This window comes from Hyperolius riggenbachi, chromosome 12 (genome assembly GCF_040937935.1).
Source record: "Hyperolius riggenbachi isolate aHypRig1 chromosome 12, aHypRig1.pri, whole genome shotgun sequence".
Lineage (NCBI taxonomy): Eukaryota > Metazoa > Chordata > Amphibia > Anura > Hyperoliidae > Hyperolius > Hyperolius riggenbachi.
In genome coordinates, this window is record NC_090657.1 from 34,301,520 (window position 1) to 34,328,793 (window position 27,274).

At 47.1% G+C, this 27,274-nt stretch overlaps 1 protein-coding gene across 1 annotated transcript; it reads right to left on the bottom strand.

The window, feature by feature from the left end:
* LOC137540915 (keratin, type I cytoskeletal 17-like) lies at nt 1–26,922 on the bottom strand. The gene is made up of 6 exons (XM_068262096.1): nt 26,752–26,922; nt 14,433–14,515; nt 3,556–3,712; nt 3,280–3,441; nt 1,739–1,864; nt 1–225 (listed from the first exon to the last, which is right to left on the bottom strand). Exons 1-6 carry the CDS (start codon nt 26,920–26,922, stop codon nt 1–3), a joined length of 924 nt encoding a protein of 307 aa, XP_068118197.1.
* Nucleotides 26,923–27,274: the final 352 nt, after the last annotated feature.

Consider the following 27,274-nt stretch of genomic DNA (forward strand, 5'->3'; position numbering starts at 1 on the left):
TTACTCAATGTCATGTCCATCTAGCAAGCGTTTGTAGGTGGCTATTTCCATCTCCAGGTGGGTCTTCTGGTCCATGAGGGCTTTGTAGTCTTGGTTCTGAGACTCTAGGTCAGATCGGATCTGTCCAAGCTCAGACTCCAAGCCATTGATTGTTCCCTGCAATTCACCCAGCTTGGATCCAAAAGCACCTTCCGTCTCGCCCAAAGTGCCCTCCAGGGCGGATGTCTGGAATAGAATTCATAGAAATGAATGCCAAATTTTACAACTGGGAAAACAGGAAAATATATTTATTTTCCACCATAAGTGGAGATGATCAAAGAGATGCTAATTAGTGGAGATGATGAAACAGATGCTAATTAATTTGTTTCACATGCATATTTAATGCAAATTCTATGCAGTTTAAAACTGGGACAAGCCAATGCACGCCCTGTCCATTTTGTTTGGCCCTATTTCAAGCACATACAATTTGCATTACATTTGTATGCAAGCCAGAAAAAAATAGCCTCTCAGTGACCATCTCTAAACACGCGTTAGGAAATTAGGAGTTTGCCACACTTAGGCTCAGAAACCACAAAGCGGCACTTTTATGAAATCGGAAAGTGCTCTTGATTTCCGTAATCGTGATTTTGTGCGCAAGCAACCATGAAGGAATGCCCCGCATTCTTTCAGCATGTTTGTTCGGGGATCATGATTGCAATGCTGCAGTGGAACCACCTTCATAGAGATCCACCATTGCAGAACTTTGCCGGTGGCCGGTGATCAGCAAGCACTGTCTATAAAGATACCAGTGCGCACTCCACAGTGATGAATATCTGAAAAGAAAGCACAAGGCTCCCATAGCGTAATACAGTAACTGATAAAAGTTTATTCCAGCAAGCATCCACAAGGATCCATAAAAGGGAAGGTGCACACAGCACGTTATATCTCCTTGGCACTGTAAGTTTAATCACTGTGGCCTCCCGCCAGTAAACTTTCCCAGGAGCATACAAACTACACGAGCATTCTATTCCTCAAGTGTAATGACGTCAACGTGCACTGGCTCCGCCCTATGCCGTCACGTCCATAGGACTCATTGCTTCTTTGCCTACCAATGCAGAGGAGTGCAGAAGCATTAACAGCAGCAGAAAAAGTGGGTCACTTGTGGCTATCTAAAGGGGGGCACATATGGCTATCTGAATGGAGGAAGGGGGCACATACTATCTAAACAGCATTTGTACAATTAACTCCACCCATGACCATGACCACATTCTGATGTGTAGCCACCCTGAGCATAAAAACGATCTTTGTCCCCAAGGTGCTGAAAACCCTAGCTACGCCTCTGAGGGATGATCCTAAAATATTTAACCTTCTCTAAAGAAAGTGTTTGCTTTATGCTTCGTCCGTCCCTGGCGCCTCCCACGATGCGGTCCATGCGCATCACGTGACTCCAAACACTTCCTCCTTCAACCCGGAAGGAGGAAGTGTTTGTAGTCACATGATCGCCACTTAGACTGCATCGTGGGAGGCGCCAGGGACGGACGAAGAAGACGTCAGACAGGTAAGATTGATCCCCCCGCCCACCCCGCACAGGTTTACTGGGAGATATCCAGATAGCAACTATCCGGGTTTCTCCTGGATCCGGATTTGAGCATCACTACCTTGTTGCTCCCTTTTTGTTGTGCTGACATTTTATCATTTTTACCCAGCATCCAGTAAGATGACATATTGTATGACGTACATCTCTTGCTCCAGAACATACCAAGCTCTGTTCACTTTGTAATTCAATTTCAAGGGCCTGCATGCAGCGCTTCATTTCAATGACCTCTGTTTCCATGGACTGCAGCTCCTCAGAGCCAGACTCCACTTCACGTGTCAATGCTTCACTCTAAGGGAATGGAAACACATCAGTGGAGGAATCATGAAATCAATCAATACATTAATACATTAATCATTTATACATGACTGAAAGAAATCTATGTCTGACTGCTGTAAATAACTATAACTATGCGAATCCACAGACTGAACTGGTAATGGGTAGGATGGAGGCACCCAATGTGTGTTCTATTTTATTGTATATATATATATATACATACATATACATAGAGGGGGTAATCGCTTACCGCTCTAGAAGATTTAAACACACCGGTTCAAATGAAAAAAAAAATTTCAAAAAGTAATCTGACAACACATTTCACGGGACATGGCCCACTTCCTCAGATTAATACAAAAGGCCTTGATAGCATAAGGGATGGAGTGAAGGCACCACCTTTAATTAGGGTTTCTTAACCTAGTAATCTCTCCTTACTTATATATCATCACTTCAACGGTGCAGTGAAACTTGTCTACAGCAATAGTCTAATGTAGTTCAGTCCAGCCTCTCTTGTGACCATTCATGTCCCCTCCCTTCTGGTTACTCATGCTGTCATTGTAACTGGAAATAACCCATATACTGTTAGCACAGTGACACTCAGTGGCTGTTACTGCTGCTGGCACAGTGTCAGCTGGTAATCAGTGGTTGTTATTGCTGCTGGCCTAGTGGCTGCTGCTACAGTGGTGGCTGATAACCAACAGGTGAGCAAAAGAAGAGGCAGAACGGCAACACAAAGTGGACCATGCATGTCACCACTCACCACCGCTACAGCCTGTGGCTCGCATGGAGTGAACCACTGTAGAGAGCTTTGGGGGCCACAAGAAAAGGCTTTCCAGGGTGCATTTGGTTCCCAGGAGAGACTTTGACATGCCTGCTATATGCAATAATCACTATATCCAATGATTTTTCTGTTTGCATAATTTCTTAAATGATTGGATTTTCGGAAGTACAACGTCTCGTCATCAGATTCATGAGCAGATGAATTCTAATTCCTTACTTTGGCAGGTCATAGTTTTGTCTTATTGGCTAAATTTGCAACCATACATAAGCAGAAGAATGTGTTCTTACATTTTGAGAAAGTCCAGTATTTTCATGAATTACACGAGGAAAGTTGCACTCTAAAGAGCTAATTATTCAAGAAATCACTGTTAGTACAAATAAGCATGAGCATTATCTACAGTACTTAACTTTTATCTGCTTTTTTGATGATACAAGGACATCAACAACGCTACAATCTTCTAACTTCTACCTAGATTTGGCACACTGACCTTGTCAAAAAAAACAAGCTAATTAAGCAGCTGCAGGCTTGCTCTGAATTTAGTTTTAACCTATCTATTTACAGCGGTGAAATGTTTTGTAGAGTTCTACAAAATACATAATATATGGTCTGTATTTTGAGTTTGACTTTTCCATAGAGTAGTAGAATTTACCCTTTGAAGGAAGAGACTTTCGGCTTCTTTAAGATTTCGGTCCATGAGGTTTTCATATTCTTCTCGAATCTCAGACAAGGCTTCATTCAAATCAACAGAAGGAGCCGCATTTAACTCAACATTGATTCTGGCACCCAACTGAGAGACAAGGGACTCTATTTCCTGTAGTACAACAAGAGTGACATCAAAAGATGCATCCACTATTGAAGTGACAACACATTGTAGAAGCCCAATAAGAACCAAGTTTTTGTAGTATTAGGACATTCCCAAAAGTACCTCTTCACTATTGTTTCTTAGGGAGGTCATTTCTTCCTGTAGACCCTGGACCTGCACATCCAACTCACCAGCCTCTCCATTAAGGCCCTCTAGTACTCTTCCCAGACTATTGACGTCATTCTCAGTACTGTTGGCCATACCCTCTTCCATTTCAGACCTTTAAATAATGCACAAGGTGACACAAATCAAACATAGTAAATGATCACTGGAAAATAATGTTATATAATAATGTATTATTTATGGGTGGACACAAATAACCTCACCTACAATAGTTAATTGATCATCTAAGGAATCCCAGTGTGTGTATACCCCTGTAATATTAGTGGTATATAGTTACCAACATTCCCTCTCCATCACTATTCTTGCTTCAGTATATAATAGAAATGGTTGTCATTCTACATAAATTCTCCTTAAAGGACACCCGAGGTGAAAATAAACTAATGAAATAAACAATTGTATCTATCCTCCCTCTCCTAAAAATGACTTTTTAAGATATTCCACAGTTTTATTTTATATTTAAATCTACTTTTTAAATGTTTACTGTTTTATTGTTTTTTCTCAATAACACACTCACTGAAGTATGCAAGAGCTAAAATATGTCAACGATTGACCCTTTTTATCTCTCCCTGCTCTCAGAAGACATTTTCTGCTAGGAAAGTGTTTTATAGTTGTAATTTCAGTGAAGGTTTCACTGTAGTCTGACCCAGACTCATCATGTCACATGTCACCTCGGGTATCCTTTAAGGAGGATTAACCCATTAGCAGCTTTAAGTGAATGATCTTGTTTGAGTCAGGGAAGGTCGTATTCAGCCAACTTCGCTACGCTGGAACTACGCTTAGTTTTCTGCAATTACGCTTCGCCAAACTACGGCTTCGAAATCAAATATTCGCTTTGTATGCATTTCGTAGACTACGCGTTAAAATACGCAATTACGCGTAGTGCGAAGCGTAGTGTATGCGGATGCTTATGCCCGTATGCAGAAAATTGTATGCATTAATTCCTCTGTAATTGCTTATACCAATAACTCTTCTATGCATACATTCCCCTTTCCAATGCGTACATTTGTAAGCCTGCAATCGAACGCGGAAAATTAGACGCGAGTAACGCATTCGTAGTTCACTACGCAAGACACATATTAACTACGCATAGTGGGCATAAGCTACTCATAGCGGTACTTCGCTATGCGTAAATTCGTAAGTGTAGTTTTGAAACTTCACCTACGAACTACGATGCGTAAATTCGCACTGGCGTAGTTTCTGCTCATCCCTGTTTGTGCACTGCACTTGTTGTGCTGTAAATGTTTGCAATGCTTTGATGTATCTCTGCTGGCAGAAAATATAGAAACTGAAAGCAAAACTCCTCTGTTCATGTCTCGCACTGCCCCCTAGTGACAAGAGGCCATAAATACACATTACAGCAATACTCCTTATTAGCAAGGAAATGTAACAAATAAGAAATAAAAAAGTTAAATTGCAAGCCTCTAAATAAATTGGCTGCTAAAGGGCTAAAGAAGTAGCAATTGATCAATTTAGTAAAAATCAAAAGAAGAAGAAGTTATGTACAGTCACACGATCATCATAACAAGGCAATTAGAGACATGCATGCATGCATCTTCACATACTCCTTCTCAGTTTACAGACACAGTCCGGAAATTGTGTGTTATTCTAGAGGAGTAAACAATGAAACCTTCATTTACCTTTTTCACAATAATTGCCTGAACTTAATCCCTGTCCTTAGATGTGGTGCAGCATAGGAAACATAGGAGATTGGTGCAGGCATGATTAATGCTGCAGCCTCACTTATTTTGGTGAACAATTCTGATCTTGGCAAAGTCTGAAACATTTGTGAAATTTGTGGTGGAACAAAAAAGGGCCCTATTTGCTCATCACAATTGATTACATAGCATGGACATATCTTTATTACCGTATTTTTCGGACTATAGGACGCTCCAGGCCGTAAGATGCACCTAGGTTTAGAGGACAAAACCAGGGAGAAAAAAATATATACTAAAGCTGGTGCATCCATGGTGAAGGGGCATCTTGTGGATTATGCCCTCTTTGTACCTCATGCCCCCTTGTACCTCTTGTGTCTCCCTCTGTCCTCCTCTGTCCCCCATGTGTCCTCCTGTGTCCCCATGTGTCCCTCTGTCCTTGTGTCCTCCTCTATGCCCCTGTGCCCTCCTTGTGTCCTCCTCTATGCGCCTTTGTGTCCTACTCTATACCCCTTTGTGTCCTCCATTTGTCCCCCTGTGTTCTCCTTTGCATGGGCACAGTACATGGAGTCCCAGACATTGTGGCGGGTTGGAAGTTGGTATTGGCAGGAGTTCACAAGTCAGGAACTCCCTGCATTTGGGCTATAAGACGCATTTAGTTTTTTTTCCCCACCTTTGGGGGAGAAAAAGTGAGTCCTATAGTCCAGAAAGTACAGTAATTAGAGTTTGTTAGGTGACAATCATACAGGTCTCCTCTTAGCCCAGTTCCAGGGAAAAAAGATTTGTAACTTTCATAGGGCTTTGTAGCTTTAATATGAAAACTGGGTACAGGAAATGAGAAACCACAATAAAAACTAGTTCAAAAGCCTTCATCTTCCCCATATCTGCGAATAAAAGTGTCTCCATAACAATTTAGACAATTTGATCCACATGTACCAATATTCTATTGCCTAAAAGAGTTAATCAAAAATATTAATTACACACAGATACGAGCCCAAGCCTCAGTGTTTTTCACACTATATTGTGCTGTGGGCAGCACGGTGGTGTAGTGGTTAGCGGTTTTGCCTTGCACTGCCGGGTCCCTGGTTCGAATCCCAGCCAGGGCACTATCTGCAAAGAGTTTGTATGTTCTCTCCGTGTCTGCGTGGGTTTCCTCTGGGAACTCCGGTTTCCTCCCACATCCCAAAAGCATACAGATAAGTTAATTGGTTTACCCCTAAAATTAGCCTTAGACTACAATACATACACTACACAATTAGAGATGTAGCGAACGGTTCGCCGGCGAACAGTTCCAGGCGAACTTCGGGGGTTCGCGTTCACCTGCACCAGGCGAACTTTTGCGGAAGTTCGATTCGCCCCATAATGCACTATGAGGGTCAACTTTGACCCTCTGCATCACAGTCAGCAGGCACATTGTAGCCATGCAGGCTACACTAAGCCCTGGAGCCCCCCCCCCCTATATAAGGCAGCCTCCAGCGGCCATTACAGTCACTCGTCTGCCTGCTTTTAGACAGACTAGGGAGAGCTGCTGCAGACTTGTTCTTCTAGGGACAGATTAGTTAGGTTCTTGCCTGCTTAGCTTGCTCCTGGCTGATTATTATTGCTTTTATAGCACCCCTCAATAGCTCTTGTCAGAGCTCATCCTGTACTTTTTTTTTTTTTTCTGTGTGTCAAACTGACACTTTTGTTGCATGCACAGCATTGCTAATTGATAGTGTGTGTGCCACTGCCAGCAGCCCAGCACATTCAGTGACTACCTGTGTGTGTGACAGGGAGCTGCACATTGTACTACCCAGTACTGCATATACCCAGTACCTGTTGTGTATACTTAACCCACCTCATCACTGCATATACCCAGCTTTGTGTTGAGTGAACCCAGCTCACTGCATCTAAATACCTGTTGTGTTGAGTGAGAACCCACCTGGCCACCTCACTGCATCTAACTACCGGTTGTGTTGAGTGAGAACCCACCTCACTGCATCTTAAGTACCTTCACTGTTCAGTGAAACCAGCTCACTGCATCTAACTACCCAGTACCCAGGGCCGGATTTGTACTTTCCAGAGCCCTAGGCCTGCTGTCACCAAGCGCCCCCCCCCCCCCCCAAAAAAAAAATGTCCAACACTCTGACCAGCGATCATTGGTTTGAATGGGCCCATCTCAGTTGTGCTGCTCTGCCTCCCATTCAACAAATAATTCCTGTAATTTGCGCTCCTGCCCGAATGTGCACAGCAGCAGATAGTGTCCTGGGCATGCATACTTGAGAAATGACGCTGATGTATGGCCGGTACTTTTTAAGAATGCATAACACTGTACCGGCCTCGGTTGCTGTGCACATCTGGGCAGGAGTGAGAAATTACAGGGAGCGCGAGTGGCCAGAGCATGCGCTGCTTCTTTGTCCTCTGTGCGACTGGCTGCAGTCAGAGCCACAAACAGGTGACAGGGAGCGGGAGTGACCAGAGCATGCGCTGCTTCTTTGTCCTCTGTGAGACTGGCTGCAGTCAGAGCCACAAACAGGTGGCAGGGAGCGCGAGTGGCCAGAGCATGCGCTGCTTCTTTGTCCTCTGTGCGACTGGCTGCAGTCAGAGCCACATACAGGTGACAGGGAGCGTGAGTGGCCAGAGCATACGCTGCTTCTTTGTCCTCTGTGCGACTGACTGCAGTCGGAGCCACAAACAGGTGGAAGGGCATTGCAATGGAGAGAAGCCCATCCAAAACAGAGAACAGATAAGTAGCAAACATCCTGTCAAGACTCACTTTGGATGTTCTGTTGTAATTACAGTGGACCTGAACTCAGAACTTCCTCTCTGCTCTAAAAGATACGCAACAACATAACCTTTCAATAAAAACATTTTTGTTACAGCTGATACAAATCCTGCAATAAATCTGCAGTGTGTCTACTTCCTGCTTTTATGGAAGCAGACATATTTTTTAGCATCCTGTGCTTTCAAATGAGCTTAGCTGTTGTGGCAGTCGGGTGACACAGTGTAGAGATCAAATTACAACTTGTGACACAGAGGAGGGGGAATTAGACAGGCTCTCTAAATACATAAATGGTACATTTCTCTGTTTTCCTTCTGTCCTGTGCAAGAGTTCAGCTCCACTTTAAAGCATCTGAATGACATATATTTATATTTGCTGAAAAATCTATGCATCTCTTTTGAATGCTGAAAGTACATATGGTGATGTGCTCTAACATATTGGCAGTATACGGGAACAAAGTCTGAAGAAGCCTTATTTAAATTGCCTTTAAAACGTTTTTTTAGGGTAAATGAGGCATGTAACATCATGTTTTTTTAATGATGTGGGGACTTATAATCCCTCTCTCTCTCTCTCAGATGGGAAATCCGAGTTTGCTCGGATAGTGCTATTCAGATTTTAAAAAATATCCGAATTGCTATTCAAAGTTCGGATAGTGGAAAAAGTTCAGATTATCTGGGTAGTTCGGATACCCAAATATTGGATGAGCACCACTGCTCAGGTGTCATTTAAAATAACAGTTTAGCAATGAAAGGGAAGAAAACAGCATTTTTTATCCTGCAGTCTCATAGATGGTAGGAGCTGCAGGACAGAAAATGAGTCAGGAAAGAGTTAACTAAGGAAGAGAAGCGACCAGTGCTACTAGGAAAAAAAAAAAAGAAAGACCGTCATAAATTACGATTAGATAAATTAACAGCTGCTGGGGTCAAAGCTGTAAAAGAGGTGAAGAAACTGCAGAGCTCTCTGATGTTTGGGAATGCCTACATTAAAACTCAGCGGAACTTAGTTCTATCTGCTTTGTAATGTAATTCTCTGGTATTTCTCACATCGATCTGTAAGTCTATCATACAAAGAAAGGAATGGATTATCAGGAGACCGTTATGATTGATCCTGATTGTTTTAACACATCAGGAAGTGAGAGAGAGATGCAGGGATTGGGGAACTCTGGAATTCAGCTATTAGTGCAGAGCAGGGCGCTGGATGGCTGCGCTGCGGGACCAGAAGAGATGATTTACTTTGACATATGACCTCTTCTCTCTCCAAGTCATGCCGCCCTTCTTATCTTATCTAATTTTATCGCCCTAGGCCGTGGCCTTTCTGGCCTTTCCAGAAATCCGGCCCTGCCAGTACCTGTTGTGTATACTTAACCCACCTCATCACTGCATATACCTAGCTTTGTGTTAAGTGAACCCAGCTCACTGCATCTAACTACCTGTTGTGTTGAGTGAGAACCCACCTGGCCACCTCACTGCATCTAACTACCGGTTGTGTTGAGTGAGAACCCACCTCACTGCATATAGCTAGCATCCCCCCGAGATGGACAAAATGGACAAACCAGGTAGAGGAAGAGGTAGAGGCAGGCCCAGAGGAAGGCCACCAGGCACCGGCAGGTCTGTGCGAGGTGGTGTTGCTCTGATTTCGTGCGGACCTGCCCCAAAATACAGTGCTCAGAAGAAGGCACGTGCCATCACTTCCCAAAATCGTGAGGAGGTGATTGAGTTTTTAACACAGAACACCTCATCTCCCGCAGCCACCAGCACTACAACAAGCACCACATCCGCTGCATTTGACACTTCGCAGGAGTTATTTAGTGGTGGTGGTGAAATCACTGATTCCCAGCCACTACTGTCACAACAACAAGAAGGCGCAGGTACACCACCTCATACGTCTGAGTTAGGTGGCAATAATATGGACGTAATGTGTGTGAATGGGGATGATGGTGGACCACCTGAAGTTGGTGCACTTGAGGAGGTGTCTGAAGAAAGCACAGCTGGCCAGGAGGATTATGATGATGATTATACGGATACCACATATGTTCCCGGTAGAGGAGATGACCAGGGGGACAGTTCAGAGGAGGAGTCAGAGAGGAGTAGGAGGTAGAAGCAGAGGGAGCTCGTCATCAGAAACAGCTGGGGGCAGTGTCCGGCGCCATGTATCGCCAGCTATGGACAGCCAGCACACATGCCCTTCAACGTCAGCTGCTGATGCCACCGTAGCGCCATCAGCCCAGGGGGGCTCAGCGGTTTGGAAATTTTTTCACGTGTGTGTCTCAGATCGGAGCAAAGCCATCTGTTGTCTCTGCCAGCAAAAATTGAGCCGTGGAAAGGCCAACTCTCACCTAGGGACAAGTGCCTTACAAAGGGAACCTGGAGAGAAGGCACAAACAGCTATGGCAAGAACACCTGAGGAAAAGCAGCACCCCTCAAAAGACAAGCCACCCTCCTTCTCCTCTTCCTCCTTCAGGTGCATCGTCTTCATCCACTTTCTCCCTTGCACCTTCACAGCCACCTTCCTCCACACCGCCTCTTCCCTTCAGCGGTTCCTTCTCCTCTGCCCACAGCAGTACCCAGCTGTCCGTGAAGGAAGTATTTGAGCGTAAGAAGCAAATGTCTGCCAGTCACCCTCTTGCCTGGCGTCTGACAGCTGGCGTGGCGGAACTATTAGCTCGCCAGCTATTACCATACAAGCTGGTGGAGTCGGAGGCTTTCCGTAAGTTTGTGGACATTGGTACACCGCAGTGGAAGATACCATGCCGCAATTATTTTTCACAAAAGGCCATACCCAAACTGTACCGTGCAGTTGAGAGGCAAGTGGTGTCATCTCTGGCACACAGCGTTGGGTCAAGGGTCCACCTGACCACGGATGCCTGGTCTGCCAAGCACGGGCAGGGCCACTACATTACATACACAGCCCATTGGGTCAACCTGGTGACCAATGGCAGCAAGCAGGGAGTAGGTGGCTGCGCAGCAGACCGACTTGTCACACCTCCACGGCTTGCAGGCAGGCCTCCAGCCACCTCCTCTCCACCTGCTAACACCGCTTCGCTGTCGTCATCCTCCTCCTCCTCCTTGGCTGGTGCCGCGATCTCCTCTCCAGATACACAGCCCCCACATCCCAGGGCCTATGCTGCATGCCAGGTACGACGGTGTCATGCAGTGTTAGACATGTCTTGCCTGAAAGCGGAGAGTCACACTGGAGCCGCTCTCCTGGCTGCTCTTAACAAACAGGTGGAGCAATTGCTGACCCCGCACAAGCTTGAGATCGGCAACATGGTGTGTGACAACAGCAGCAATCTCATTGCTGCGTTGAATTTGGGAAAGCTGACACACATACCCTGCATGGCACATGTGCTGAATCTGGTCGTGCAAAGATTTGTGTCCAAGTTCCCAGGCTTAGAGGACATCCTGAAGCAGGCCAGGAAGTTGTGTGGGCATTTCAGGCGCTCTTACAAGGCCATGGCACGCTTTGCGGACATTCAGCGTAGAAACAACTTGCCGGTGAGATGCCTGATTTGCGATAGCCCGACTCGCTGGAATTCCACCCTGCTGATGTTCTCTCGCCTGCTAGACCAGGAGAAAGCTGTCACCCAGTACCTGTATTATTACAGTACAAGGACACAATCTGGGAGGATGGGGATGTTGTGGCCCAACAACTGGACACTGATGCGAAATGCATGCAGGGTCATGGAGCCCTTTGAGGAGGTGACCAAACAGGTGAGTCGCGATGAGGGCATCATCAGCGACTTGATCCCCTACGCCTACTTCCTGGAGCGTGCCGTGCGTAGAGTGGTGGATACAGCTGTGGAGGAGCGTGAACGAGAAGAGTTACGGCAGCAGGAGTCGTGGGAGCCATTTACACACGAACCCGATGTTCCCACAACACCTGCGGCAGCACAGAGGGGGGAGGAGGAGGAGGAAGAAGAGGAGTCGTGTGGGGAAGGAGAGGAGTCAGATTCTGATGATGGTGATGATGAGGAAGGTGTTTCTGTGGAGGAGGAAGAGGCGGCGGAAGAACAACAACCGTGGCAGCCGTCACAGGGGGCTTCTGCTGCTCCACGTTCCCATGGTATTGTTCGTGGCTGGGGGGAGGAAGAGGAGTTGCGTCCCATCACTGAGGAAGAGCAAGAGGAGATGGAGAGTACGTCTGCATCCAGCTTTGTGCAGATGTCCTCTTTCATGTTGTCCAGCCTGTTGAGGGACCCCCGTATCAAAAAACTCAAGACGAATGACTTGTACTGGGTGGCCACGCTACTAGACCCTCGGTACAGGCACAAAGTGGCGGACCTCTTAGCAACTCAACAAAAGGCGGAAAGGATGCAGCACTTGCAGAACAAGCTGTCAATGATGCTTTACAATGCATTTAAGAGTGATGTGGCTGCAAAACGCAATCAAGGTACCACTGGCAGTAACCCTCCTCCTCCCAAGTCCACGCAGGCAAGGACAGGACGCTCCAGCGATCTCAGGGTGATGTCGGACATGCGGACGTTCTTTAGTCCAACTCCTCGCCATAATCCTTCCGGATCCACCATCCAACAACGCCTGGAGCGGCAGGTAGCCGACTACCTGTCCTTGAGTGTGGATGTAGACTCTGCGAAAAGTGACGATGAACCCTTGGACTACTGGTTGCGCAGGCTTGACCTGTGGCCAGAGCTGTCCCAATTTGCCATACAACTTCTCTCTTGCCCTGCCGCAAGCGTCCTGTCAGAAAGGACCTTCAGTGCAGCTGGAGGCATAGTTACTGAGAAGAGAAGTCGCCTAAGTCACGACAGTGTTCAGTACCTGACCTTTATCAAGATGAATGAGGAATGGATCCCGGAGGGCTACTGCACGACCGAAGACTAAGTCAGTCCCCTCACACAGCATCCCTGCCTGCAGGCCGCTTGACTGCCTTCTCCGCCACCACCAACAGGGTCCAGGACTCTAGGCGGATTCCTGAATTTTTAAGGCCACTGCTAGCAGCGGCCGCTACACTAATTTTTCTGGTGCGTGTACATGCCTGCCTATTTTTTCTGGCTGCACTGCGGGCAGCTGCAACAACAAAACAAAAGGCATGTACATGTGCCCACCCCCTTCATGATCATTACCTTGCCGTGGTGAAGGGGCTTGCGCATCACAATGAAGCAATGACCGCCGGCTATTTGAGTGTCTCGGGTGGGGGTGGCACACAAAAGATAATAAGGTCGTTGCTTCATTGTGGTCAGACCAAATTTGATCAGCTGGACAGTCACTGTTGTTCTATCATTGAGCTACCACAGCCCGGCTACCATATGGGCTTGAAAAACGCCACGGCCTACACTCTGGCCACGGTGCACACCAGTCCAGTACGGCCATCACTACGCAAACAGCTGTTTGCGCTGCGTTACACAGTGAGTTTGGTGTGTCAGTGTGTAGCAGAACTCTAATTACACTCCCTGATTGATGTATACCCATGCAAGACGTTTTAAAGCACTTTAGGTCTGCAATTTAGCATTCAATGTTATTTCTGCCCTTAAAATGCTGCTTTGCATCAAATCCAGATTTTTCCCCGGGACTTTGGGCATGTATCCCACTCCGCCATGCCCCCCTCCAGGTGTTAGACCCCATCACTTTGTGTTTCCATCACTTTTGTGGCCAGCATAATTTTTTCTATTTTTGAAAGTTCGCATTCCCATTGAAGTCTATTGCGGTTCGCAAACTTTTCCGCGAACCGAACCTTCCGCGGAAGTTCGCGAACCCGGTACGCGAACCGAAAATCGGAGGTTCACGACATCTCTATACACAATACATACATAGACATATGACTATGGTAGGGACTAGATTGTGAGCTCCTTTGAGGGACAGTTAGCGACAAGACAATATATACTCTGTACATCACTGCCGAATATGTCCGCGCTATATAAAATACTAAATAATAACTATACAGTGCTTACTCATAAGCTCTTGATGCATAAACATGAGTGAAGACACAAGCTCCACAAGGCGGGGTTAGCAGCTGTTTATACAGGAAGTGGTGGATGTTCTTACAGATGAAGACTTTGGACAGCAATACAATTAAAACTTATTTCTAGTCTCTTAACTCACTATACAAAACTACATTTATTTATTTATTTTTTGCTTCCTGAAATTGCACTTTAAAGTGAACCTCAAGACTAAAAATCTACTCAGCAGCACTGAAAAGGCTTGGTATTTCTTTAACAGTTTCACTGCATCAGAACTTTGTTTTTCTTACATAAGCCTTATTTTTTAGCTGCACAAAAGCTAAGCTCTGCCCCATCAAAGAAAACTGCCCGGGCATTTTCCCCTGATGCTGTGCAAAGCACGATGGGATTTCCTATGTTGTTATACAACATAGGAAATCCCATACATGTAAATTAATGACAGTATGTTTGTTTAGGCTGAAGTTCCCCTTTAAAGTCTTCCAACACTTACTTGCTCTTGTAGTCAGCAGCAGCTAGCCTGGCATTGTCAGTCTCAAGTAGAATCCCAGCATTTTCCACAGCAACTTCACCAATCTGCCAAACAGATTTTTAGCATTTGTGTTATTCTGTTGCTTCAGACAGTATTGAATTGTTTTGTTTTAGGCATATAAATTAAAAAGCTGTCAGACAGAGCTGTCTTTTTACCTCAGTAGCTTATTAATCTTACCTACAATAAGTAAGCTGCCTATGAGATCAGAACATCTTTATAGATGTAAAATGGCTATCAAAATGGCACTCCTCATGTTCCCCCCAGTTTTCCTTATAATATATTTCATGCTGTGTACACTTTGACTCAGGTAATTTAGAGGTAATTTAGGTGTGATGTTGATAGGTGAAATATTAGTGATACTCTTTTGACATTCCACTGTCTACTTTGTATTCTTGAACAACAGATGAGCCAACAACCTGAGGAAGCGGGTTTCTCCCATGAAACACGTCACAATTGGAGGTTTTTTTTTCCACATGTGTAAATAAGTTATTTTAAAATTAGACTTACTGATTCTGACTACCTGGAGATAAGTCCACCGATACCTTCCTTTTATTCTGCTTTTAATATATTTTATCCTTTGCTTACACCTCTGTATTATAATATACATTCATTTGAGTTTTTTTGCGGTTGTCCTCCATTGATCAGCTATCCCTGATTAATGCCTTTCTTCTTCCTAATGCCAATCCCTAACCCCAGGGCCCCTCCTGGTGACTAAACCCTAATTTCCCACCAACACAAATTCTGTCCTGATGCCTACAACTAGTGTTGGGCGAACAGTGTTCGCCACTGTTCGGGTTCTGCAGAACATCACCCTGTTCGGTTGATGTTCGAGTTCGGCCGAACACCTGGTGGTGTTCGGCCAAACCGTTCGGCCACATGGCCGAACTAAGAGCGCATGGCCGAACGTTCCCCGAACGTTCGGCTAATGCTGTGATTGGCCGAACGGGTCACGTGGTTTGGAACCGAACGCGCTCTGATTGGCCGAACTGTCACGCGTTTCGGGTAAATAAATACCCGAACCACGTCATATCTCCGCCATTTGTCTGTGGGTTTAGCTTTGGGTAGGCAGGCAGGGTAGTTCGCGCTCCAGCCACGCTAGCCAGGGTCCCCCCAGTCATTGTGTCGCTGCTGGGAATAGTAGTACACCGCTCGCTCAGCCACACTATATAGCATTCTGTTTACTGACACTCTGTGTACCTCGCTCAGCCACACTATATAGCATTCTGTTTACTGTTCTGTGTCTGCTGGGAATAGTAGTACACCGCTCGCTCAGCCACACTATATAGCATTCTGTTTACTGCCACTCTGTGTACCTCGCTCAGCCACACTATATAGCATTATGTTTACTGTTCTGTGTCTGCTGGGAATAGTAGTACACCGCTCGCTCAGCCACACTATATAGCATTCTGTTTACTGCCACTCTGTGTACCTCGCTCAGCCACACTATATAGCATTCTGTTTACTGTTCTGTGTCTGCTGGGAATAGTAGTACACCGCTCGCTCAGCCACACTATATAGCATTCTGTTTACTGCCACTCTGTGTACCTCGTTCAGCCACACTATATAGCATTCTGTTTACTGTTCTGTGTCTGCTGGGAATAGTAGTACACCGCTCGCTCAGCCACACTATATAGCATTCTGTTTACTGCCACTCTGTGTCTGCTGGGAATAGAAGTACACCGCTCGCTCAGCCACACTATATAGCATTCTGTTTACTGCCACTCTGTGTACCTCGCTCAGCCACACTATATAGCATTGTGTTTACTGCCACTTTGTGTCTGCTGGGAATAGTAGTACACCGTTCGCTCAGCCACACTATATAGCATTGTGTTTACTGCCACTCTGTGTACCTTGCTCAGCCACACTATATAGCATTGTGTTTACTGCCACTCTGTGTCTGCTGGGAACAGTAGTACACCGCTCACCCGCCACTGTATAGCATTGTGCTCTGTGTCGCTGCTGGGAATAGTGGTACACCGCTCACCCGCCACTGTATAGCATTGTGCTCTGTGTCGCTGCTGGGAATAGTGGTACACCGCTCACCCACCACTGTATAGCATTTCTGTACTGCCACTGTACTGCTGCCAGTCAGCGTGTACTTTAAGGATAAGTGAAATGAGGAAGAAATCCGGTGAAAGAGGGAGGGGCAAGGGAAGAGGTGTTTCCCCTGATGGTTCACGTACAGGCCACAGGGGAGCACCCAAGAAAACCCACTCAATACCGCCCATGTTGTCCAGGACAACAACCCTCACAAATCCAAAAGAACAGGACCAGATAATTACTTGGATGACCTCTCAAGCGTCTAGCAGTGGGTTAAGCAGCACCAGCACATCACGCATGAGGTCCGAGTCCTCAGCCAGTTACAAGGAGCCAGTGGGCACAAAGCTGACACAACCGGCAGCGACACCACGCACACAACTGCCAGATAACCAGTCCGATGAATTACCTCAGGACACAATGGGGTATTCGCAGGAGCTATTCCCAGCCCAACAAACTTCCACCTTTCAAAGGTCAATGGAGGAACAGCCAGAAATGTTGTGCCCGGATTCACAACCATTAACTGTGGGAAATGCACCGCGCACTGAAATACAAGGCGAGTCCGAGGAGGACTCGGAAACCCAAATCCCAGAGCAAGTTGGGCAGGAGGGGTTGCAATTGCAGGAGGTCGGCCGACAAGATCTGGAAGACGACGTTGGAGTGAGCTGCGCAGAGGTTGTTCTGGGGAGCTCTACTCCACGGCGGCGGCCCCCCACAATGACATATGACGAGTTTAAGGAGATGGAAGAGGAGGGTATGGACAATGTGGACATAGACCCAGATTTTGTTTGTGAACGAGAACATCGCCGTCGTAGCAGCAGCACAGATGAGTCTGTTGAAGAACCCACTGCTGCACGAGTTTGCCTTGTGCCACAAGGTAGGCGGCGCGCAATTTCAGGCACCACAAGCGTGGAAGTTCAAGTGAGAGGCAAAAGAGGCGCAAACAGAAATCACCAGCAAGGCAGGTGCTCCAAAGTCTGGGCTTTCTTTGAAGACTGCACTGAGGATGGTACTATGGCGATTTGCAAGGTGTGCAAGACCCGCCTGAGCAGGGGGAAAAGTATTAACAACCTCTCCACCACCAGCATGAGCCGCCACATGCTATCCAAACATCCCACTCTGTGGGCAAACGCGGCAGGACAGGGTACCAGCAACACTGCCTCCCTTGGGGTCACCAGACTCACCACCAGACCCGCCTCAGCAGCAGCAGTAGCCCAGCCATTGCGTGGTTCACAACATTCACAAACATCAGACGACGCTGACACTGTCACTTTCCGGAGTAGTGCTCTTGAGGTCTCCCAGTGTTCATCAAACACAACAACCAACAGCCCTTCAGTGTGCAGCCCTACGATTCAGTTGTCTGTCTCGGAGATGTTTGATCGCAAGAGGAAATTGCCAGCAAATGACCCCCGGGCCGTGGCAGTAACAGCCAGCATAGCCAAGCTTCTGGCCTGCGAAATGCTGCCATATCGAGTGGTGGAGACAAACAGCTTCAAGGGCATGATGTCAGTGGCCATCCCACATTACATGGTTCCCAGCCGCTACCACTTTGCGCGCTCTGCAGTGCCTGAGTTGCATGAGCACGTGGTCAGCAAAATAACCGGAAGTTTGAAGAATGCCGTTGCCTGCAAGGTTCACCTCACCACTGACACCTGGACGAGTGCGTTCGGCCAGGGTCGATACATCTCCCTTACCGCACACTGGGTGAACCTTGTGGAGCCTGGCAGCGATTCCTCACCTGCTACGGCGCGGGTGTTGCCCACGCCGCAAACAGCTGCACCGCCGTCCCTCCCACTGGATAACAACAGCAGCACCTACCTCTATGACTCCTTCTCCTCCAACGCATCTCAAAGCTGTACCTCATCCGGAAACGCTAACCCAGCAGCAGTAGGATCGTGGAAGCAGTGCAGCACAGCTGTTGGCATGCGTCAGCAAGCATTGCTGAAGCTGATCTGCCTTGGGGATAAGCAGCACACAGGGGAGGAAATTTGGAGGGGAATAAAGGAACAGACGGATTTGTGGCTGGCACCGCTGGACCTGAAACCGGGCATGGTTGTGTGTGATAATGGGAGTAATCTCATTCGCGCTTTAAGGTTGGCTAAGCTGACACACATCTCTTGCCTGGCGCATGTGATGAACCTAGTAGTTCAGCGGTTCCTGAGGACATACCCAGGCGTGGCCGATCTTCTGTTGAAGGTGCGACGAGTGGCCAAACATTGTAGAAATTCCAGTACTGCTTCGGGGGCACTCGCCAAGATGCAGGAGCGCTTCAATCTCCCCCACCATCGCTTGCTGTGTGATGTCCCTATGCGCTGGAATTCTACGCTGCACATGCTAGCCCGCAGAAGAGTGCAGTGGTCCAGTACATGACGGCGCAGTACCGAGGCGCATCCGGACAGCTGCCAAGCTTCTGTGGATCCGATTGGGCCAACATGTTGGACCTCTGCCAAGTCCTCCAAAATGTTGAGCAATCCACATTGCTTGTGAGCAGTGACAACTCTTCAGTCAGCATTACCATACCACTGCTGTGTTTACTGAAGAAGTCAATGTTGAAAATCAAGGAAACAGCTGTCATGATGCAACTGGGGGAATCTGAAGGAGAAAACGATCAGCGTGATGGTACCAACATCAGGCCATCCGCCTCAGGAAACGCTGGCCCCAGCAGCTATGACGAAGAAGAGGAGGAGGAACAGCTGGAGTTGGAGCAGGAATTTCATGCCACCACTGACGAGGGCCAGAGCGGTGCACGTTGGACTTCCACAATTCAGCGCGAATGGTCAGCAGAAGCAGACCAAGAAGAAGGTGATGACTATGATGCATCACAACAACTATCACAACGCTCACAAGAGGATGATGAGGATTCTGGCAGGACTCTGGCACACATGGCTCAATTTATGCTAGACTGCATTGAACGCGACCCACGCATTGTGCGCATTCTGGACAACACCAATTACTGGGTTTATACCCTTCTGGATCCACGGTACAAACACAATGTTCCAAAATTGCTTGAAGAAAGAGTCAGACAGGTCAAAATGGAAAAATACCAGCAGGCCCTTGTGGAGACTTTAGAGAGGAGATTGACATCCTCCCCCTCCTCTAGCCAGTTGTACGCCGACAGACTGACTTCCGCAAACCCAGGACGACCAGGAGGGCAGCAAACAACACAAGCCGCAGCTAGTGCCCAAAAGGGAATGGTATCGGCAGTGTCCTTGGAGTGGGAAAATTTTATGACACCCATGCAGCAGCAGCCCACAGAACAGCAAGTGTGCAGATCCACCTCCAACACCGATCGCCTGGAGAAGATGGTCAAGGAGTACATGTCAGATGGCGTAGCTGTGTTGAACAATCCATCTGCACCCTTCAACTATTGGGTATCGAAGCTAGACACCTGGCACGAACTGGCAATGTCCGCAATAGAGGTGCTGGCTTGCCCGGCAGCCAGCGTTATGTCGGAACGCTGTTTCAGTGCTTCCGGAGGCATCGTCACAGATCGGCGTATCCGCCTCTCCACAGAAAATGCAGACCGTCTGACTCAAATTAAAATGAATCAATCCTGGATTGGAAACGACTACGCAACACTCCTGGACCCCAACCAAGTAACTTGAACAATGACCATCTGTGATGGGTTAGCGTTTCCGGTCCCTGTTTATTGAACCTCTCATCTGTATTACATTTATGACTGCATGGCGGCAAAAAGCATTGCTATATCCGCACGCTATTTGTCCTCATGCAAGGCCTGGGATGTTGTGTCTCAAAAAGCGTGGCCTTCTCCTCCTGCGCCTCCTCCTGTTCCATCACGTGTGCTGCTGCTGCTGCTGCTGGGTTAGCGTTTCCGGTCCCTGTTTATTGAACCTCTCATCTTTATTACATTTATGACTGCATAGCAGCAAAAAGCATTGCTATATCCGCACGCTATTTGTCCTCATGCAAGGCCTGGGATGTTGTGTCTCAAAAAGCGTGGCCTTCTCCTCCTGCGCCTCCTCCTGTTCCATCACGTGTGCTGCTGCTGCTGGGTTAGCATTTCCGGTCCCTGTTTATTGAACCTCTCATCTTTATTACATTTATGACTGCATGGCGGCAAAAAGCATTGCTATATCCACACGCTATTTGTCCTCATGCAAGGCCTGGGATGCTGTGTCTCAAAAAGCGTTGCCTTCTCCTCCTGCGCCTCCTCCTGTTCCATCACGTGTTCTGCTGCTTGTGCTGGGTTAGCGTTACCGGTCCCTTTTCCTGGAACCTCTTCTCTGTATTTCATTTATGACTGCATGGCGACAAAAAGCATGTTACCTGTGCAAAGAAACATGACATTTTCCACATTTAAAAGACAGTTTTTCCTTTGAAACTTTACAATCAATTTTCTCAAAAACTATAAGCTCTTTTTCAAATATTTTTTTTCCTCTTGTACCCACTCCCAAGGTGCACATACCCTGCATATTTGGGGTATGTAGCATGTAAGGAAGCTTTACAAAGCACGAAAGTTCAGGTCCCCATTGACTTCCATTATGTTCGGAGTTCGGCGCGAACACCCAAACATCGCGGCGATGTTCGGCGAATGTTCGCGAACCCGAACATCTAGGTGTTCGCCCAACACTACCTACAACCAACCTCCCCGTAAACATTCACCATTGCCTAAATACCTAATCATACACTCTTAACTGTAGGTTTTCAAACATAAATTCTCCCAACCCAGTTCCCCAACATTAACCCTCCTATTGGAATCTCTATCTTTCACCTCCCATTGTCTTGCTCCATTGGCGCATGGCTTGGGTGCTGATGCTTGGCCAATCTATAGTGGAGCACGAGCTACTGATTTTAAAATTTGAATGGAACACTTACCTTTATCTATTCTATACAGTTCAATAAGTAAAACCGATAGCCAGCTACTGATTATGCAATAGCTGAATGGCAGCACATACTGTATACCATGGGCACTTCACTGCTTAGACATTATTTTGCATTAGACTCTGTGGCGAGCAGAGTGTTATACCAAGTATTATTAAACAACATGCCTTCCTAGTTACCGGTGGTCAGTGGTGCCTGGCTGTTATAAAAGTCACCTTCAAGCTCATTAGCACCCAGCAGCTTCCAGCCTTCTCAGCTGCAGAAGCGATCCTCATGTACACCAAATCTGGACTATAATGATAGTGCCAGGTGAGGTGGAGCAGTAAATATCAATTCATATCATGTATTATAGACCTTTCAGTATAGACCAGGTTCAGTGCTTGGGAAGATCATGGCTGTACTGCCTGATAGTTAGTCCACTACAAGAGGAAAATTAGACTAATTAGTCCAGTGAAAGGATCAGGGCACACTGCTACGTAATCGGGACACTGGCCCCAAATTCATTGGTCATCACAGAGCTTATCCCTCTCTTGCTGCTTAAAGGAGTACTGTAGGTGGATGGGGGAAAAGAGTTGAACTTACCCTGGGCTTCTAATGGTCTCTCACAGACATCCTGTGCCTACGCAGCAACTCACTGATGCTCCGGCCCTGAATCCACTTCACTTCCGGAATTTGCGACTTTAAAGTCGGAAAACCACTGCGTCTGCTCGGCTGTGCCCTTGCTCCCGCTGATGTCACCAGGAGTGTATTATGCAGGCCGATTACAGTCTGCGCCTGCACAGTATGCTCCTGGTGACATCAGCTTGAGCTAGGACACGGCCGCGAAGGCGTGATTTTTTTGGCTAAAGTTGGAAATTCCAGAAGTGAACCAGAGGCGTGGACAGGAGCATCGGCGAGTGGCTGTGCGGACACAGGATGTCTGCGGGGGACCATTAGAAGCCCTGGGTAAGTTCAACTCTTTTTTCCCCTACACCCCTACAGTAATCCTTTAAGAAGCTGCTATGTTGATATGGGAGTAACTTGAAGGGATAATTAGAAAGTCTAATCAGCAGAAGTAGAGAAGTCTATATTTGGGGTCCTAACTAAGATGAATGTTACTTGAATTTGGTAATTGTCTATGTTAGCAGGCAAGCAAATGAAGGTCAAGAGTGCAGAAATGATGCATCATAATTTGCAATTTTGCATTGTAATTATAATGCAAAATTTCAGGGAAAAGCTAAATTAATTTTGTATGTAATTATAAGCATTCGTAATTATGCATGATTTTATGCGTAATTTTGAAAAAATCCTTTTTTTACTCGTACCCACTATTCTCCTTAACATATGTAGCCATTTTGGTAGCAATAGCATGTATGGACAAGAGCTGTAATAACTCTGCAGGAGATTTGGGAGCAGCCGGCGCCACCATAGACCGTAATAAGAATTACAGCAATGGCTGCGCACAGTGAGTAACTTCAACACCGTCAGAAGACGGAGCTGGAGTTACTTTTAAAACACTGTAATTCAGCCCTCAGCAATAGCTGGAAGCCGAATTACATCATTCCCCACTATCCATGTGGACCTGGAGGGGGAACAGTAATTAACGCTGCCGGGACGTGTGCAGCAGCAGGATAAGCCGTATATCAGCTGTATCCTGAGCCCAAGTCACCAGGCGGCGATTTCATACATATGCTGTATGGGGGCTTTGCTAATCACCACCAAAGTTGGCCTGAAATTATGTGAAAATGTGTGTAAATTCATGCCTAATTATGAACGATTATACAAAATCAATTGAATTTACAATTTGTAATTACGTATAGGGAAAATTGAGGAAGTTTACATAAAATTTTGCGTAATCGTAAAGAGCTGATTAGGATCATCACTGTTTGAGACAAAGAAATAGAACCTACAGCAGTGTGGTATGGGTGGCTGACTGCCCAGCAGTTGTATCGTACTTAGGGAGAAATGGGAGAGGGATGCAGTGAGTGCCCAGGTGACCGTCAAAAGGGAAAACCCACAAAAAGTGGTGTTTCCATGGAAATGGCCGCTCTTTTGAGCGTCCATTCCATGTCAGTTCACGGCGGGGGGCTCCGTGAACAGCCTTCGAGTCTCCCATCGCAGCTCGCAGGCGAAATGTAAACACACGGGGAAGAAATCCCCGGTGTTTACAGTTGTCTCAGCAGCGCCGTAAAGGAGATCGGCGATCCCCGGCCTCTGATTGGCCGCGGATCACCGCCGTCTGATAGGCTGAAGCCTACCAGAGGCAGTACAGGACAGATCGCCATCCTGTATCGCCCATAGTAAGGTGGAGAGGGAGGGGGGAATAGTGCTGCGGAGGGGGGCTTTGAGGAGCCCCCCCCCTGCTAGGCACACGTGAGCGGCGGCGATCAGACCCCCCCAGCAGGACATCCCCCTAGTGGGGAAAAAAGGGGGGAGGTCGGATTGCCCTGCCTGCCTGCTGATCTGTGCTGCCCACCCAGCACAGATCCTCCAAAACACCCCTGGTCCTTATGTGGTTAAAGGATACCCGAAGTGCCATGTGACATGATGAGATAGACATGTATGTACAGTGCCTAGCACACAAATAACTATGCTGTGATCCTTTTTTCATTTCTCTGTCTGAAAGAGTTAATTATCAGGTATGTAAGTGGCTGACTCAGTCTTGACTCAGACAGGAAGTGACTACAATGTGACCCTCACTGATAAGAATTTCCAATTCTAAAACACTTTCCTAGCAGAAAATGGCTTCTGAGAGCAAGAAAGAGATAAAAAAGGGAATTTCTTATAAGTGAGGGTCATACTGTAGTCACTTCCTGTCTGAGTCAGGACTGAGTCAGACACTTACATACCTGATATTTGCGATAAAGTCAAAAGAAATACAGAGAGAGCCTAATATAGTGTAGTATGCAAAACAAGGGGTTGGAAATGAAAAGTATATAATGTATGTACTCGCAAACGTGGGTTACCGCCTAGGTAACCACTGTATAGGCAGGTGAGGAGATTAGACCAGGATTAAAAGTCGCTCTCTATAGATAAGGAACAATGGGGATCCACCAGGGGTGAATATTGATAATGTAAGAGTGAACAGAGGCGCCAGCAGGATAAACGGTTCTAAAAGGCTTAAAATCCCTCTGTCAGAGGCGCTATTCGTGACCTTGAGACTTTACTGTGTACTCCTATCTGTTTGTTGCTTGAGGAAGCGGGAACATACACGTGAAATGTGTTGCACTGTTTTGGAGTATATTAATAGACCTGTTGTCATAAAACTGACGGTATTTTGTCTGCTTCGGGGAGGCGAGTCCACCACCACCTCCTGAGGGATTTTAAGCCTTTTAGAACCTTTGATCCTGCTGGCGCCTCTGTTCACTCTTACAATACCTGATATTTAACTGTTTAGGCAGAGAAAAAAATGAACACAGTATAGTTAATTTTGTGCTAGGCACTGTACATACCCATGTCTATCACATCATGTCACATATCACTTCGGGTATCCTTTAAAGTCTATGTCCAGTCTTCATTGCAGTTCACAGTAATTATAACACATGTGTTATGCAACTGACCACTGTGAATCCAGCCAGAGGCTAGGTTTAAAGTGGTCAGTTGCATAATAGACGGTATTATAATGACTGTGAACTGCAATGGAGACTGGACGTATTATTTAATACAAAGCCTGCATGCAGTGAGCTAGAATAATGCGATCAGTAACTGGGAACAGGCCCATAGAACTGTATGGATAGTTGATATGCAGAATTTTTCAGCAACACAACTGAGCACTGTGAACCTGGCCTAAGGGTGAAGACCCTGGTGATAATCTGAAGCACTGAGTGGATGAAGGATGCTATAGTAAATATTTGTAGAAAATGGATTGCAGTAGATTTTAAATTGTGTAGTGCTGATTCCTTTCTCTGAAATAATATTTCTATGTGTGCTTGCCTGTTCAATTTGTGTACATGGTAGACGAATTCAGAGGCGTATCTAGAGGGGTGCGGGCATGGCTTGTGCCATGGGCGCCACAGCACCATGGGCGCCATGACTGCCCCCTCCACCCTCATGCTCCACCACCATACTGAAGGATGCCTCTCAGACATTTGTACCTGCTCTTATACTGGAGGACATCTCTCACTACCTATACTGGGGGGAGGGCTATTTATACTGGGGGACACCTGCCAAATCTATACTGAGGGGTTACTTATACTGAGGGGAAGCTCTCATTACCTATACTGAGGGACTACTTATACTGGGGGGATACCTCTTACCACTTATGCTAAAGAAGGCTATTTATACTGGGGAGACATCTCTAACTAAATATTCTGGGAGGGCAACGTAAACATGGGTCTACTTATAATGGGTGGACTACTTCTGGCTACCCACACTAGGGTGCTACCTCTGGTTACTTTTACTTGGGGGTTAACTCTAGCAACCTATCCTGGGGAGACTTGTATCATTGCAAGAAAAGAAGCTGTTATTATGGGACCAGGTGATCTGATGGGGGCGCAAATTTAGTGTTTGCCATAGGCGCTAGTGTTGGGCGAACACCTGGATGTTCGGGTTCGGGAAAGTTCGCCGAACATGGCCGCAATGTTCGGCATGTTCGGGCCGAACCCCGAACTCCCCGAACATCCCGCTTTTGGGGGCCCTATGGGGTCGCAGGCATAAGGGGGGAGCATGCCCCGATCGCGGGGGGGGTCGGAAATTCCCCCCACCCCCTCCGCTAGCGCTCCCCCCTCTGCCCGCTTCCCCATTCAAAAGTTAGGAAGTGAAACTGTACCTGTGCGGCCGGTAGTGGGTGACTGGCAGTGGGCGGCACTATGGAGAGACTGAGGAGGAGGAGGAGTCCGGAGAGTGACGCGTTGAGGGAGGCCGGGCAGCGGGCGGATCAGCAGTAGTACCGTACTACTGCTGATCCGCCCACTGCCCGGCCTCCCTCAACGCGTCACTCTCCGGACTCCTCCTCCTCCTCAGTCTCTCCATAGTGCCGCCCACTGCCAGTCACCCACTACCGGCCGCACAGGTACAGTTTCACTTCCTAACTTTTGAATGGGGAAGCGGGCAGAGGGGGGAGCGCTAGCGGAGGGGGTGGGGGGAATTTCCGACCCCCCCCGCGATCGGGGCATGCTCCCCCCTTATGCCTGCGACCCCATAGGGGGCCAGTATTCGGGCGAACAGGGCCCTGTTCGTGCCGAACAGGGGCCCTGTTCGGCCAGGCAATGAGCCGTTCGGGCGAACCCGAACAGTTTGGCCGAACACCACCAGGTGTTCGGCCGAACGCGAACATCACCCGAACAGGGTGATGTTCTGCAGAACCCGAACAGTGGCGAACACTGTTCGCCCAACACTAATAGGCGCTATGTCACCCAGATACGCCCCTGGACAAATTATACTTTTTTTTTATAGTGAGCTGTAAATACAATTTATAAATTACCTGGTTCTGGATCTCATTAATGATTCTGAAGTAATGAGTGCCATCTGGAGGGGTCTTTGGTGGGTTGTTTGCATACCATTCACAAATCTTTCTCTCCAGCTGGGCATTTTCCATCTCAAGAGAGCGAACTTTGCCAAGGTAGGATGACAGACGCTCATTCAGAAGCTGCATGGTCTCCTTCTCATTTACACCAAACAGGCTGTCACTCTTCCATCCACCATGGCCTCCGGAACTACTATGTTTATCATGTTTTGAGAAAGAAACTTCCTTTTTATGATGACTTCCATGATGGGATGCATGGTGCCCCTCATGTTTAGATGCCTGGTGGCCTCCATGGTGGGATGTATTTTGAGCTCCATGATGAGACTTGTGATGACTTCCATGGTGGGACATTTGATGATGAGACATGTGAGAGCCTCCATGATGAGACATTTGGTGGCCTCCATGATGGGACATATGATGACCTCCATTAGAGCCTTCTTTGTGAGAACTGTGGTGGCCTCCATGATGGGACATGTGGTGA

Coding starts and splice junctions, on each gene's coding strand:
- LOC137540915 (XM_068262096.1), bottom strand. CDS start 26,922: ATGCAGCTTCTGAATGAGCGTCTGTCATCCTACCTTGGCAAAGTTCGC. Junction 14,516..26,751: donor TTAATGAGATCCAGAACCAG/GTAATTTATAAA, acceptor TCTGTTTGGCAG/ATTGGTGAAGTTGCTGTGGA. Junction 226..1,738: donor TACAAAGTGAACAGAGCTTG/GTATGTTCTGGA, acceptor ATTCTATTCCAG/ACATCCGCCCTGGAGGGCAC.